General features: G+C 34.5%; 1 protein-coding gene across 1 annotated transcript; it reads left to right on the top strand.

Annotated features, from left to right (window-relative positions):
• Positions 1-653: 653 nt before the first annotated feature.
• Positions 654-17211, top strand: LOC111482260. Its single transcript, XM_023127964.1, has 14 exons — positions 654-1218; positions 4934-4968; positions 5047-5125; positions 5735-5813; positions 8581-8664; positions 8741-8883; positions 9305-9364; positions 10767-10926; positions 11634-11835; positions 13040-13168; positions 13414-13530; positions 15305-15430; positions 16168-16219; positions 16570-17211. Exons 1-14 carry the CDS (start codon positions 850-852, stop codon positions 16720-16722), a joined length of 1788 nt encoding a protein of 595 aa, XP_022983732.1. The 5' UTR covers positions 654-849; the 3' UTR covers positions 16723-17211.
• The last annotated feature ends 59 nt before the right edge of the window (positions 17212-17270 follow it).

Raw genomic sequence — 17270 nt, forward strand, 5'->3', positions numbered from 1 at the left:
ATTAATAAAAATAACGTTATGTCTCAAATTATATAATTTTCAAAAGTATTAATAATATCTTTAAAATAATTCATTAAACTCATTATCAAACGAAAACCTTTAATACTATATTTTAAAGATAAATTTTTAATATTAAATATTTAAAAAATAATTATGAATTATAAAAGTTTCTGAAAACTTCATAAACACACAACTTTTTTAAAAATTAAAAAATTATTTTTAACTTTTTTAAAACTAAAAAATGAGTTACGGTTTAAACAACTTGTTTTTACCTTTTTAATTTATGTTTTTATTAATTTTTTTTTTATCTATAAGATGTTGTCAAGATTTAAAAAATATTAATATCCTTGAATTAAAAAAATAAAAATTTAGACATGATCCAGTAGATAAATCACAAGTATTTTCTAGATTTTTTTATTTATTTATAAATATTATAAATGTTAATGTTTCATTTAAAATTTAATATATATTTTTTTAAACCTAATAAAACTTTTTGAAATTTAGAATAATTTTTAAAACAAGTATTATACATATATATATATATTTAAAGTTTTTAAAAAATTAAAATGTATTTTATTTTTATTAATTTAGCCTAATTTTAGGTTTAAATATTTTAATTTTTTTTTGTTCAAAGCTTAGATTCTGTGGAGAGGTCAATTTCCGGACAGTTTTTTGAGAACCGCCAAGAAATACAACCAGGTTTTCCAATTCGGCGCTCTAATATATCCTTTCAATTCGCGCGTACCGTCCTTCCGCATCAGCAATCCGCCGTACTCAAATCTGCCTCTAAATTCCCACAAGCAGCTTGTGAAGTACAGCAAAACTTTCAAGATCCAAGCCCTTCCAGGGATGCCGACTTCTACTGCAGCAATTGCAGATTCAGGAGATTCGTCCAAAACTACAATTGGTTCTAGTGTTGAAGATAGCTCTCTCAAGGAATCAGGTTCTGCTCAATCTCAATCTTATGCCCAAAATGAAGTGCAAGAACTTGAAAAGTTTGGCAACCAAATTTCTCCTTGTCAACCGGGAGAAGTTCATAGTTCTGTAGTAATCTATTCTGATCAAGAGAAAACCCCAAGTTTTGGAAATGATCAGAACATTGTTCCCCATGCTGGTGTGTTTAATATTGCTGTCTCGTCTTCTAGCAAATTCGGGTCACATGTTGTCGATACCAGAGACATTGACAATGCTGTTCGGGATGCTGTGTTGAGGGAACAGGTATGCACGTTTAATATATTTCAGTTTTTCAAATTCCTGTAAATGTTGTCAGAGTTCTGAATACTATGACGGCGCTCTCTTCCATTGCTATCCCCATTCAGCCTGACTCTTTTTGCTTTCTGCATAGCCCTCATGTTATGTTTCATTTTTTATAGATGTTTTAGTTAATCTTCTTTTACAATTTTGTTCCTCCTATTTTCGATGGCGCTTCCCCCTCATCACCTTCCTTCTGATGGGGACTAATTTTATGGTTTGCTAGAGTAGATAGAATACATTTGGACGTTGCAAATAACGTGAATTAAATTAGAATATGTGTACCGGATTGTAGTGACCAAAATGGTAGTTCAATAATAATAATAAAAAAGTTCAGAACTTCTGTGGGGGATGGAGGAATGAAATGTTGCGTCTTCGTCCAAAAGCAATATGGAAGCAGCTTCTTCTGAAGATAACGAATCTGTTTCATCAACGCGTTGATTAGTTGAAGTCAACATTTATTTCGTTGGGTTCGAATTTTAAAGGGTTCTTGGAAGAAGGTTTTTTAGTCTCTATTTGATATAATTTTCTTAGAAGAATCTTGAGGCTTTTATTGTTCTTTCTCATTAAGATGTTGGATCGCTTAAGTCATCATTTGTATTGTTGGTTCAAATTTCAAAAGGTTTTCTTGGAAGAAGCCTTTTTTCGTCCAACATGTGCTCTAGTTTTTTATTGGCATTTATGGTTACTCCAAAATTTCTTTTATTTCATGATAACTTTAATCTTAGCTTGTTTGGGTTTCATTAATGTTCACGAGGAAGAAGATTGTAGTCGTTTCTTAGTTCTTGATTTTGTATTTTCTTTCTTTTATTCTTATCCCCTCTGGGAGTTTGTAACCTTTGAACATTTTTTGCTTTTCATTATATCAATGAGATGCTTTTCTTGTTAAAAAGAAAAAAGGAAAAAAAAACCCTAAAAAAAATGGATTTAGGTTCCTGCCAACTAACTTCAATTGGTATCCAATCTCTCCCCAAAAAGCTAAATATCTTGAAAAAGCTTTTATATAGAGCAGAAATTTGTTAGCCTGTGGGGACGAACAAAATGGGGCTGGATGGTTTTACCGTTGAATTCCATAAGTCTTGGAACGCCCTTTAACCTGAAATAATGAGTACTCCAAGATTTTCAAGAATTGTATCATCAATGCTAGCTTCAGCAAGACCTATATTTTCCTCATTCCAAAGAAATTGGATGCTAGAAATGTGGGAGACTACCACCCAATTACCCGCATATCATGTATGTACAAGATCATTGCTAGGATTCTCTCTTAAAGGCTTAAGAAGGCACTTCCTTATACTATCACTGAACAACAATCAGCTTTTGTGGCTAGTAGACAAATACTTGATGTCTGTTTAATAGCCAATGAGCTCATTGATGATTGGAAATGAAAAAAGAAGCAAGGGCTGATCATAAAACTGGAAATTGAAAAAGCCTTTTATAAGGTGAATTTGGGATGTTCTTGAAGAAATTTTTGTGGGTAATGGCTTTGGTCCAACGTGGAGGAAATGGATTTGGGGTTGTTATCCTCTCCTAATTTTTCAATCATCATTAACAGCCGTTTGAGAGGAAAGATCCTGGCTACTGGAGGCCTCCATCAAGGTGGCCCCCTCTCCCCCTTCCTCTTTATTTTGGTTGTGGATTGCTTTAGTCGTCTTATGGTTCATGCTTCAAATAGAAAAGTCATTCAAGGTTTTTCTATGGGAAGAAGTTCCCTAGATATGCATGCATCACCTATAGTTAGCCGATTACATTATGTTGTTCTCATCTAAAGAACAAGTGCTTGATAGTTTTTTCAACATTGTGCAGCTATTTGACGTAGCATCATGGCTTGATGTTAGGTGGAAAGAAAGTTCCTCTCATGGAAAAACAATCATATCTCAAAGGGTGGAAGACTGCAACTCTTGCCAATCTTCCGTCCAACTTATTATATGGCCATCTATAGAATGCCAACCAAAGTGAGTAACATTATGGATCAATTGCCCATAAATTTCCTCTGGAAAGGTAACAATGATGGCAAGGGTCTTCATCTTGTCAAATGGGATAATCTCCTTCACCCCTTGGAGAAAGGAGAGCTTGGTTTACACAAATTGAAAGATCGAAATGGAGCCCTCATTGCAAAATGGATTTGGTGTTACAATGTGAGAAAACAGCTCTTTAGAGGAAGGTCATTGATACAAAATATGGGACTAACCTTCTCAACAAAAAATCGGGCAGCAACTCCTTGGAAGAGCCAAGGGTCCATTGAAAAAAAGCCATTATGAAACATTTCTATCTGATTCACGATAGATTATCCTACACTATGTGATGGGGAAAATATTCCCTTCTTGCAGGACATATGAATTGGAAATGACTCTTGCAAGAAAATTTCCCTTGATTTTTTATTTTTCTCTCAGTAAAGATGGGGTTATCAAGGATTTCTGGAACACAGAGTTTGGTTTTTGAAACTTGAGATTGAGATGAAACCAGAGACAGAAATTGACGAATTTGGGGCCTTCTTACACTGCCTGTCCACTGTTTCCTTATCTCACAGTTCTGATTTAGGAATTTGGAACCTAGAGACATAGTTTCCAACAGCTCTCTCTTGCGTGATATAGCCCCCTCCAATACAGAAACTGAATTTCCTCTTTATGATTCGATTAGGAAAGGACACTATCCAAAAAATATCATTTTTCCCATGGGAGCTATCTCACAAAGCTATTAATATACTCTTGAAAAGTTAAAGAGAAGACTGCCTGAGATGGGTTTGTCTCCACAATGGTGCTTTATACGCAAACAGAAATCAGAATCTCAAAGTCACCTCTTGGTCTCATGTAAATTTGCGAAGACCTTTGGAACTATGTCCTCTCTTCATTTAACTGGTATGCGGACATTTCGGAAGATCCCCATGTCCTCCTCGCTTACACCCTTGGTGGGCATCCCTTCAAAAAGGAGAAAAAGGACGATTTGGGAGAATTATATAAGAGCCTTCTTCTGGAATTTGTGGCCAAAAAGAAATAGAAGATCTTGAGAAAGAGCTTTCTTTTATAGATTTTTTTATGCTATAGTTAATACGGTTGTGAATTGGTGTAATGTTCTCCCTTATTTCACCACTATAGCTTTACCACACTCCTTTGTAACTCCGTTGTGGGGTCTCCCTGCTTTTGTAATTTTTATACCATCAATGAAATTGTTTTAGACAAAAAAAAAAAAAAAAAAAAAGTTGTCAGAAGAGGTCCATCCAACCCTAACATAATTGTTTTTTTTTTTTTTTTTTTTTCATATTAAATATACATTTTCAATCTATTTTGAAGTACATATATATTCTTTTGAAAAATGTATCTTCAACATGTTGTCCTAATTTTTTAGAATTGACATGTTTCTGTATTCGTGTCATGTTGTATATGTTTTCCATGTCCATGTCTATGCTTTTTAATGGGTAGATTTCATTGAGGGAGAGAAGAGTATTCAATACAAAGAGGAACCTGCACCACAAAAATGTGGGATATTGGTTCTCTTTCAGCTTCCTCATGGTGCCTGAAGTTTCCCTTACATATGAATTGGAGAGGATTTTATATTTATTTTAATTCTTCTTTAGATTTCTTTAGCTCTCCTCTTGTAATTTTATTCATATTCCGGACACTTTCTTATCTATCTAAATAAATCATTTTAGTTTTTCAAATGCTTTAATTAGTTTTTTCCCTAACAGGAACTTGCTACCCAAAATATTATTCGTAGCCAAAGGTGATGGTTCTTCATTTGTTTTTGAGGTATTACAGTTCAAAATTAATAATCGAAACTAAATATATTTTCTCTTCCCAGAGACTCCGTGGGTGCAGATGGACTTCCAGAGGAGAGATCAGATATCTTTTCAGAACGTTATGACCCAAGTACTCTTAAAGTATGTAATTTTCTACCTTCATACAACTTTCATTCCTAAATTTTCTTTAGAATGTTGGATAGCTACACCTTCAACAGAGTTAGCTGTATGTCATCACTGCCACCATGGTCCCTATTTATTTGCTCTCTTGAGAAACAGTTGTCTTTGTATTGAGTCTATGAATGTACAAAAAGGTGGACTAGGATGGTGTATTACAATGCGAGAACAATAGGATACTCTTAAGTAAGACTGATTATTTACTTTTTAAGCATTAGTCTAACCAATAAACTTCTTAAGCATTAATGCATTAGTCCTGTTGGTAAGTTCTTGGGTTCTCTTGCTCATACTGGCTTAGAGGTTCCAAGTTTGAACCTTTGAGTGAGTTCAATACCAAAAACCTTCGATGTCATATGGTGGGTCCGGTCCTTGGGGCAGGTGCGGGTGCCTAAGCTCCAACTCCCGATTATGTATGTAAAATACTTCTCGAAGAATTGTGAGAGCCATGGATATGTTCTTTGGACTCTTTCATTCGTGTTGATAATGCATGACCTGTTATACACACAAAGGCTTATTATTCATTATCATATTTTGTAGCTTTGATGTATTTTTCCTTCATTAATGTTACTTCAGGAGCATCTTTTGAAGATTACTACTGAACATCGTGCAGAAATGGCGATGAAAAGGGGAAAGTTGAATCTTCCTGAAGAAGGTTGGTACTTTGTAATCTTTATATTGAACTTTTCCCTTCACTTGCTCTTGTTGTTGCTCAATATTAGGTAATACAGAATGGGCCAAATTAAGCCTTAACCCCAGTGGTATTGTCAAATGAAGCAAACTTATTGACTTGGCTCCCCAGCACTGACTGGGTATTCTCTACAAAATCCTTGATGATGAACATCGGTGAAAAAGTAGAAGCAATAAATCCCACATTAGCAAAGACAATATGGAAAGGACATCACCTAAAACGGTGAAGTTCCTCATTTGGGAAATAGCGCATAAAGCCATTAACACGAGTGAAAATCTTCAAAAAAAAAAAAAAAAAAAAAAAAAAAAAAAANCAGGAAAGGAAACGAATCACAAAGTCACTTATTTATGTAATGCACATACGCTCAAAATTTATGGACAAGGATTCTTAATATATTCGGATGACATCTCACATTTTCTAGAGAGGTAAAGGATCTATTGGACATGGGCTTGACGTACCACCCCTTCAAGTATGCAAAAGCCATACTATGGAAAAACCTCATCATGGTTTTCTTTTGGAACCTATAGAAAGAAAGAAATCAAAGAATATTTGCGGAAAAGGCACAAACTTATACAAAACTCTTTGACAATGTTGTTTACCAAGCCATATCTTTGGGTAAACTGTCTAATATTTTTACTTCCTATAGTTCTATCTCCCTCATTGTTAATTGGGAAGCAATTTTGTAAACATCAGGTATATTATATCCCTTTTATAAAATAATAATAATAATATTAGATTCTTTAAGTACATTTAGGTAAAGATATCCATTGTTGAATGAGAAGTGTTATATGCATGATTGCACATTTTTAGGGATATTGATGTATGGAAGTGCTTAGGCATATGCAAGGAAGGGATTTCCTTTTATAATGTGAATATTTGAGTCGGATGATGAGTATACACTATTCTCACGTGACAGATTGTGGGACACTACAACTTACAAAATACAGTTGTTGAGAAACACAAAGGATCTTTTTTTTAATCTTAGGTAGGTAGCCACTTTGAGATTTACCCTTTACCTCCTTGTAATCCTCATCATTGGGCCAAGTCAGGTTGGTCCGACTAAGAAAAGTAATGCGAGCCTCCAATAGCCTAATTGAGGTTCTTGCTTGTGGACCTGGCTTATTCAATCAAAATTTGGATGGGCTTGGGTTGGCTATTGGATAAATACTTAAATAACAAATTTTAAAAATATACTGTTTTTGAATTTCTTAAACCAAATTGTATTGTAATTTTATGTTAGGTCTCAATGTGCTCGCTAGAATCCCTTTCTTTAGTAGGACCTCCATTTTGTGGGGTTGTTTTTTTGGATGTCCTTGTATTCTTTCTTTCTTTCTCAATGAAAGTTCAGTTCGTTATTAAAAAATGAAATGTATTGGATTTATATTTGGTTATAGAAGATGCCGACAGTTCTGTGCATAAGAACAAAGGAAGATTTGCTTTTTCAAGAGGGGGCAGAATTACAATGGCTAATTCAGAAATTCTAAAAATTTTCAGGTCAAGAAACTACCGGGATTTTTGGGATTTGGTTACTCCTTTTGCTTCTTCTTGGTCTTCTAGTTCTTTTTTCTTTTCTTTTTTTTTTTTTTTTTGTGCGTGCGTGTGTGTAATCATAAACTAGCTCATATTTACACCAATTGGGCATCCTTTTTGTAACCCTTTGGTGTATGGGGATATCTCTTCTCCCCCTGCTTTTCTAATTTCTCTCTTGATAATGATATGTTTCTTATATTAAAAAAAAACAAAAAACAAAGGAAGAAAAGATGGTTCTTGATCCTCCCTGTGAAAAGGAGGAAGCCCTCTTGTTGTGCAAGCCCTGCAGTGCGCTACTCTCAACTACTCGTCGAGCAAGTTTTTTGCACTTTCATTTCATAGGAACTTAGATCACCTACGTGCATGTAAACAAGAACCACCTCAAACCGGATTCTGACTGAATAGAGTGCAGAGCCTTGCCAACAGTGAGCACAAACGGAAGCAAACTTCTGATTTTGGGATGTGATGGCCATTATATTAAGGTTATTATTATAGTATTCAACTAACCCAACAATCCAAAAAAACCAAACGTCCCTTCCTAATTTGTTGGGATTGAGTTAAATCTTTCTTTAAAAAAAAAAGAAAAGAGAAAAAAAAAAAAAAAACTCAACCCCATACTATTTAGGTTAAGTTAAATCATTTCTTTGCAACCCACTTGCTTTTGCAATCATGGGAGAGAGTTGCCTCAACTGTGACATGAAACGTTTTTAGGACAGATGGATACAGATGGAAAATGATTGAAATATTGTATGCTCGAATTCGTACTCTTTTTTTAACTTCTCTTGTTCAAAATATTTCCATGATATTGTTTATTGCAAACTGGGAATTTCACTTGTTTTTCCTTTTTCCCTTTTGTTTTTGTGGTTTGCAGCCTTATTCTTGTGTAACTCCCTTGTAATTATAATTATACTTTTACTGCTATAAATGCCAGCTGGAGACCTATTTTGAACTTTGTAATTTCATTCACATCAATGAAATTTTCTTATATGTAAAACAAAATATTTTCTGGCCTTTCATATAAACTTTTTGTTCGTAGTTTAGAGACCAGTTTGAAATAATTAATAATATCAGTAGATATGTGACTATTCTTCTTTGACTGATACTGTGATACATTATTATTCCATATTGGAGAAGCCTACAAACTCAAACATATAATCTTCTTTTTCCCTTTCAAGGAGAATGACATCTTGTTCTCATGCAGGGAACTTGGAAATTGGAAATGGTTATGGCGTACCTGGTGGATGTGCTTTCTATGGGGCTTCAAAGCCTGGAATTGTTACCCACGGTAAAAACCTTATCTTTATGCTTGACTTCGATGTTGACCTCCAAATTGGTTCATTTCATTGTAGTCATGCTTTCAGGAAATAATACGATTGACCAGAAAATCCAGGGACAGGTTAGGGAAACCAAACAGAGTTCTTCTGCCAAAGAATTGCCCGAGTACCTCAAGCAGAAGCTAAAAGCTAGGGGTATTCTTAAAGAAGATGCAAAACATAGCAATTCTGTAAGAATTGATATGCCTTTGTATTCTTTTTTTTTTTTTTTTTTTCTCAATGAAAGCTTGGTTATTCATTAAAAGAAATGATATGCCAAAATTCCTAAAACAAGCCTTGGCAGCTGCGTCTTAGTCTTATTATTTAGCCACAGACCAATCTGACCTGGTAAAACCGATATTTACCTGTTCTCCCTGCTGAGTAAATAAATACTTCAATTTTCTCCTTTCTTATCTTTAAAAAGCAGATTTCTAAAGAAAAGCTTATGCACCTAAATTTCGTTCAGATTCATAAATAGTATTTTGTATCATGATTGAGATTTGAATTTGTGGCCTCCTGATAGCAATTATAGTTCAATTTTCCCTCGCATACTCTTTATTCAATTGCTTCTCTCAATCAGTTATCAGAACAATAACCGAACCTTAATTACAGGCAAATGCTGATGCTATTTCAAATCAAATGTTGCAAGGAGAAAAGTTGCCTCATGGATGGGTGTGTACTGTTTGCAATTTCCTTACCAATTCTATGCTGTGTTCTCTTTCACTATCCAACTTATGCTAGTATTGCCTATTCCATCTTGTAAGTTAGGTTGCTTTTCTTTGATGTTGTGTTTCGTGACTGAATTTGAATTGGATGTATTTTAACAAAATATTTCCAACGAGTAAGAATGTAACATGCTTGACTATTTATTCCATAGAGTAATGTTAGTTTAACCATTTTTCCCTATGATGTACTTGATCAATAAATATACTAAATTTACTTTGTTATAATATATCATACATTTAAATATTACCAGCCTTTGTTTCATATGAACAATAATCATAGTATTAGTGCATATGATCCCAAGGGGTGGTGTCGTCGGGTACCTGGTCTCTGATGTCATTTGTTCGAATCTTCGGGTGAGCTTGATACAATTTTTTTTTTTTTTTAATGTGTTTGGGCCCTTGGCGGGTGTGGACTAAAGAATAGTGTGTTTGATGTTTTAGTCAACGTAGCACTTTAGTTTCAGAAATAATATTATTTAATATCAACTATCATTATGTGGTGTTTGCTAAAACAGTTGAGTTTGTGAAGTGAATGAGTTTTGACAGAATAATTACGGAAGGTCAGTTTCCCATATGTGAGTGAGTATACCTAGCGTCTAGGGGACCTTGTTATGGGGTTGAGGCGGCCATTACTGTAATAGGGACTTTAGATTTTTATTTTCTTTTAATTTGTTTGTTTCATATATGGTTGTTGGTAAACCATCAACTGGATGGGAATATTGTAATTTATGCTTTTTTTATGATTAAGAGTAAAATACACTTTTTGGTCCCTAAATTTTGAACGTAATTTCTGTTTGATCCGAGAATTTTGAAGCTAATACTTTTAGTTCTTGAGATTTGAATTTAGTTTCTATTTGGTCTTTGAGATTTCAAAAGTGACATGTTTAGTTTTCGACATCTAAATTTTCTTTCTAATTGACGCCTGGTAATTGAAATTTGTTTAAATGCCCATGTAAAGAAAATAAAAAATAGAAGACAGTTTTAACAAAGTTTATTTAGGAACCTATTTTAAACCTCAGGACTAGTTAAAAGTCAAATTCTCAAACCTCGGAGTAAACATTGTTCGAAATTTCAAGGAACAAATACAAACTAAATTTAAAAATCAAGAATCAGAAGTGTTAGCCTTAAAATCTGTTTGAATAACAGACGTTTAGTATCCCAGGGACCAAAAGTATAAGTTACCAAAGAAAAAAAAAAGTGTGATTGGGAATATTGACTGGTCTAAAAGAGAGAATTCTTTTTATTTCCAAACAGTTTCAGTAAAATATGAAGATGTGTTGGGATACATTTTTTTGGAAGTATGTCCTCAGGCCTCCTTTTTTATAAACTTGTGTGTTTCTACTGCATAGGTGGAGGCTAAAGACCCTGGCAGTGGTGCTTCATATTACTATAATGAAAGCACTGGGAAGAGTCAATGGGAAAGGCCCACTGAATCTTCTTTTGGTTTGCAACTTTCATCAGCTGTATCCCTTCCAGAAGATTGGATGGAGGCAGTCGATCAAATAACAGGTTGGTGAGAGATTTAATGTATTTATTAATTTGATATACTTATGCATTATCTGGAGGATTCCGACACCATAATCCTTGTCGTTTCAGCTTTACCATACTTTTTCTCGATGCATGTTTAAATTTCTGATTTCCCCTAAAAATAAGAATGATATATCTTTAAAGGTTAAGTTCCAAGTTTCTTGTTTGGCATTCTTTCTGAGGCCTAGTTACGACCATCCACTTCCTGGTTTGCATTTTAAAGCTTCTAACCATTGGATACATCTTCCCATTAAAAAAGAGAAAAAAAAAAAAAGTTGTCCAATTGTGAGTTGCTGGACACCTGGATTCATTCTGCCCTTTGTTCTTTGCTGGTTGCTCAAAATCAGACTGGAGGTAGCACTTAACAACTAAACCATAGAGAATCTTCATGTTTAGTCCTGTCCTGTATCCCAACCTTTTTTGCTATTGATGGGGAGAGTCTAGACGTTGAAGGCTTGAGTAATCTGCTTGAATTGTGTGGAAACTTGTTTATTTGGCATCTCATGAATCTTCTCTACAAAGTTCGCAAGGCTTGAGAATGGAATTATACATTGAAGGATGCTTATGTTCTACCTTTACTGTTATGTCTTCGTAGCTTTCCTTTCAATGAAAAAGATGCTCAGAAGAAAGTTGATGATTAATATAGTTTGCAGTTTTGTTCCTGTTGACAACTTTTCATATGATTGCAGGCCATAAATACTACTACAATAGGAGAACCCAGGTAACCCAGTGGGAGCCGCCTGCTGCATCTCATCAGGCAACTTTGGCACACTCGAATGTTGGTGCTCCTGGGTCTTGGAATGACCAAACTTCGGGGCAAAGTAAATGTGTCACATGTGGAAGCGGAATGACCCTCGTGCAGGGTTCAAGATACTGCAACTGTTGTGCAAGGTAAATGAGATATCTATATATCTATGCTAAAAAAAATGAAGATCTTTTCATTAAGAAACTTCAAAGTAAAGAGATGGGGCATGAGTGAACACACTAGATCAAAAAAGATATTGAGACACATCCTTACTAAGGCGATTGTTGGTGTTTAAAGAAAATCTGAAGCAGGGCTGTTCTTCTATAGTCATAAGAGCTGTCAGTCCAAGGAGTCCTTGGGTGAGCATTAGTTAGCATTGAGTCCTTTAGATTCTTCTGCCTTCAAATTAGGCTCTGGTAACACGAATCATGAACCATTCTTGGAATATGGCTTCTTCTTCCCTGATCAGATTATTACATAAGTTCCTTAATCGGATTTCCTTCCATTTTCAGAGTTACTTCTAATCCAAACAGCTTAATTTCTGATTTGCGGAATCATTTGAACCATTCTTGGAAAATTACATTGAGGAGAAATTTGAAGGATGATAAAATTATGCACTTTAGTGATCTAATTTTACTATTAGAAGAGGTTCATATAAGCTTTAGGGACAACAAAAAATGTATTGTTGTTTTGCCTTACGGATTCCTTAGTCAAATCCCTAATAATAAGCTGTTTGGGAATCCCAATGCCCTCTTTCTTGTTTAAAGCTGTTTGTAAATCGATATTTGTGTTCCATTATTTTACAATATTCATAAGCAGGTTTACGTTGGTGTGTTAGTGGTAAATCTGGACTGGAATAGGTAATTAGACGTTGGTTTTACACAAGCACAGCCTGCACACCATCCCGAGATTCATCAATCTCTAAAAGGAATGGCTATGAGAAATCGAGAAGCCACATCATCATAGATGTCAACGTTTGAAGGACTGCTGTTACATTCTGTCCATGAAAAACTGTCTTTTTAGAGTCATTGAGTTAATGGAAAGGAAATGGACCATAGTTAGCTACGTATTATGAATTCCCCATCTCCATCTCACTGCTATATTTTATGCTACTTATCCGCCCTTTTTAGATTCTGACTAAGGGCCCACATATACATCTTACTCATCCATTAAATACATCTTCTTCCCCCCTCCTCACACTTCCTCTCATACATGATACATGTTTATTAGACACAATCTGCCAATCAACTAGTTGGGCACACACTAACTGTTTTTTTACTGCAATTTTATGTGGATAAAATCTCCCACTTTGCTCTTCTTTGTGTTGGTTTTGGTGGCTAAATTCATCAGTGGGGTTTCTACGAGTTCAACCAATGGGAAGTGGCAGGATCAACCGTCTGACCTACATAAATGCATGGGATGTGGAGGTTGGGGACTAGGCCTTGTTCAAGCTTGGGGTTACTGTAATCATTGTACACGGTATGTTGATCTCGTATATCATTCCATAGTATTACTCTTTAGAATTTTACTTAACATTAATATATCCATTGATGTGGCGTACTGCAGATGCAATTATTTTATTTGCAGTTTTAAATGTTTCTATGACCTTACAGTTTTCAGCCCAAACCCTCTGACAAATTCATACAAATATCTTGGTTCTTCTCATGGATTACGTGATATATGCTGCTATTGTTTTACTAAAAAAAATTTACATTGACTTTCAGAACTCTCGGCCTTCCCCAGTGTCAGTACTTGCCAACCAGCAATATTAATAATCAGCATAAGACCGAGAACATCAAGAATAACTCTGATCCTTCCATTAAAAAATCTGCTTCAGATAGGTAATGGAACAGTCTTCTCACTTTAGACTAGCTTAAGTATTAATTCTGTTTCTTTGTATAATATTAATATGACATACAGTACTAATTTTGCAATATTTGAAGTTCTTTAGTAGTTGAGCATAATTTTTTAAAAATATTTGTGGGTTATGGTTTTCTAGAAGTTATTTTCTAGTAGTTTCTTTGAGCGACATATTTTTAAGATCAACTAAAGCCATGTTGAAAATTATGGGTTGAGAGTAATGATTGACATACAGAGTAACTTCAATCTTCATAACCTTGATCACAGTTGTTCGTTCTAACTATTGTATTGAACAAACTGCATCTAAATAGTTTTCTCCAGTATTAATATTTGGTAGAACTTTGACCTCATGATCCCTAATCTTAAAATTTATTTTTCCTCAGTTCTTGTGTGGCCTCTTTATCCTTCAATGCACTTTTTGTTCTCTGTACTAGTTTTATCCTCTTTTCTTTTTCTCCCTTTTCATGGTGCGTTGGACGTTGGACTGACCTAATAATTAAGATATTGAAGATGTACGCTAGCATTGTGGGTTTGTATCACTAAAGATCTAGAATCGTGGCATTGGATATTTTGTTTAAGTGTTCTGGCAACACGATTGTCTTGCTGCTGATATTAACTTGGTCAACTATTTGAAAAATCCTTTGTTTCTTTCATTTTGCAAAATAAGAAATAACCAGCAACAAGCTTGTCAAAAATATAAAAAATTTGATGTGGGATGAACCCACTGTGTAAGCATACATACTCATAGGTAGTAAATTGTGAAAGATTTTCTTACAATGTTTACATATCCGTGTGGAACCATTACACAATATTTTCTTCCTATCACATCAAGTATGGGAACTTTGGCCATGCAACCTCTTTGGTTTAATTTTTCCTAATCCATGAACATAGTTCTCACCTCTTGATTCTTTAGAGAACTTGGAGGATCTAAGTCTATGGATGAGGTTTCTGAAGACACTGCATAGCCACTTGATAGAAGCTAATTCAATTGGCGTAGAAAATGATTTTTACTCTCTAATCTCTCTGAGGAGAGAGCAATGGCCTCTACAACAAACTTCTAAATCTAGCTTGTACTCTTTATTTCAATAAAACAAAAGGCATGGTAAGCAAGAGAGATTTGCCTGTGGGAACAACTTATGAGTGATAACTAAGCTTGATAAAGGGCATATACCTGGTGATACTTATCTGAACCTTTCTTAACTATTCACCTTTTATATTTTATTTGTCTTGAAGCAGTTTCTTGTGAGCTGATTTGATTGGGATTTGTTTTCATTCTCCTCTAGTACTTCTCAATAAATCGAGCTCTTTTTCCCACTAAAAAATGTCTGTTATGTATGACATTAAATGGACAAAGTATATATTTATTATGGCGCATTCAACATGTTTCACCATGTTTTGGTTTTCTGGGTGTGTTGTATGGATGTATGTTGCAGACATTTTAGGGCACAGGTTGGCTATGATTCTATACTGCCTTCTGAAGTCTACAACATTAAATTTTAATTATTAGAACAGTTGGAATGATCTTAATCCTAGTATCATTATAATTTCATGACTTGATATCCAGACACAATTATCTACGCATACATGAAATTGTGGTTGGTCTTTATAATACTCGTTATGTGTCCTGTTTTCTTTTCTTTGTTATAGTCTATGTAATGTAAAGTTTCCACATTTCTTTTTGGGGAAGGGGATGCATTACTCTGTCCAGAAATAGGGGGAGGATTAATTATTAAGCTATTGAATATGGGTTTCCAGGTCCAAAGGGAAACCTCCAATAGGGAAAGGTGGAAAGCGAGAAAGTAGGAAGCGTTCCCACAGTGAGGATGATGAATTGGATCCAATGGATCCTAGCTCCTATTCAGATGCTCCCCGTGGTGGCTGGTAGGTGTTCAAAATTTAGCTTTTTGGGTTTAATACTAATTGATTATTTAGGTCCCATTTGATCACAACTTAGTTTTAGGCTTTTGAAAATTGTACTTTATCTTTTCATAATTTGTTTATTGTAGTTTTCATCTTGCTAAGGAAACGTTTGGATTCTTAACCAAATTTCAAAAAAAAAAAAAAAAAAAAATCAAGTTTTAAAAAGAAAGTGGAAAAAAATTAAGGGTTTAAATTCGCTTGGCCCCCTTGGAATTATTCTATTTTATAATTCATAAATTTATTTTCTCCTAATTCTTAAATTAAAATTTTATTTTATTCTCATATTAAAACTTAATTCAACAAATTTAAATGTTTGAATTCCTCGACGAAAGAAACCAAACATAATTTTTATTTTTAAAAAATTAACAACAAAAATAAAATAATTATCTAAACTTTTTTTTATTATTTTCGTGAAAACTAAATTTATAAACACTACATTTTATTTACTTTACAAAAAATCAAAACTCATGTCAAAATAAAAAATAAAAGACAAAATCATTATGAAATGGACTTTTGGATTTTTATTTTTTGTAAATTTCAAAAAAAAAAAAAAAAAAAATNCAAGTTTTAAAAACTACTCTCTTAAAAAAATTTTGAAACTTGACTTAGATTTTGGCCCTAAAAAGTAGATGCCCAAACAAAAAAGCCGCAAGTGAAAGTAGTTTTTATAAATTTGGTTTGTTTTGATTACTTTTCAGGGTTGTGGGTCTAAAAGGAGTGCAACCGCGAGCAGCAGATACTACTGCTACGGTAAGTAACTAATCTTATGGAAGAGAGTAATTGAAAACATAAACTGCTCTGTTCATTCTTCATGTTCATTTCCGAGAGTTTTTCCAGCCACCAATATTTTTCGGTTCTTTGTTTCTGCCAATCATAAATCATTTTCTTCACAGTGATCCTTGGTTTCAGTCTGTTTTATGTATTGCGTTGACTCTACCCCTTATGTGATGAACTCTAGACACTGGCTAGAACATGCGTTATTCTCTTGTTCTTCAATCCAATGCTCATTGTGTTGGACCTCAGTTTTTTATTTTTTCTTATTCAGTGGAAATACTTCCAATGGATAATAAATGCTTCCCTTCGTCCATGGTGAATTGCAGGGTCCTCTCTTTCAACAGCGGCCATACCCATCACCTGGAGCTGTACTGAGGAAGAATGCTGAAATTGCTTCACAGACCAAGAAAGGAAGCTCTCACTACGCGCCTATTTCCAAGAGAGGAGATGGAAGTGATGGCCTTGGTGATGCCGACTGATCTTCTACTTTATTCTGCTTCGGCATTTACAGCAAGCACTATTTCTGTAGCGCAGGAATGCACTTCCCACTTGCGGAAATGCGGCTAACCCTATATTCTTACTTGAGTTATGGATCAGATGCATGTGATTGCTGCTGACTTCTGGATAGGATGTGGCCGTATAATCAAGTGGGAGTTAGTTGTTGAGCCATTTAAAGGTCTTCTTCTATTCATGAGTGTCTTGGTTTTCTTGGGTCTCACTTGTATGTAGTAGCTAATGATGCAATTACTGGAAAGTAGAACATTTGAACAAATATTGAACATTTTCTCCTCCTTTCGTGATCATTTATTTCAAACGTTATACTTGTGTAACTTAGAGTTGCTTTTCTTTATCATGTTGTTTTTCTTGTCTCAACTTGTGAGTTTGTTAATCCTACAATTATGTACACTCCAGAGTTGTACAGTTCTCAATATGAACACTGCTTTGCTGGGTTGCCTTTGGATGGTTTCCTTGTGACTCCAAGATGCCATTATTTGTTGAATATTGATGGAGAATCAATATTTCAAGT

This window comes from Cucurbita maxima, unplaced genomic scaffold, assembly GCF_002738345.1.
Source record: "Cucurbita maxima cultivar Rimu unplaced genomic scaffold, Cmax_1.0 Cma_Scf00007, whole genome shotgun sequence".
Lineage (NCBI taxonomy): Eukaryota > Viridiplantae > Streptophyta > Magnoliopsida > Cucurbitales > Cucurbitaceae > Cucurbita > Cucurbita maxima.

Bases quoted from the DNA above. Each gene is read 5' to 3' on its own strand.
- LOC111482260 (XM_023127964.1), top strand. From the start codon at position 850: ATGCCGACTTCTACTGCAGCAATTGCAGATTCAGGAGATTCGTCCAAA. The intron at 5,814-8,580 runs GTTGGTACTTTG...GTTCTCATGCAG, and splicing joins GTTGAATCTTCCTGAAGAAG to GGAACTTGGAAATTGGAAAT. The intron at 15,431-16,167 runs GTAGGTGTTCAA...ATTACTTTTCAG, and splicing joins GATGCTCCCCGTGGTGGCTG to GGTTGTGGGTCTAAAAGGAG.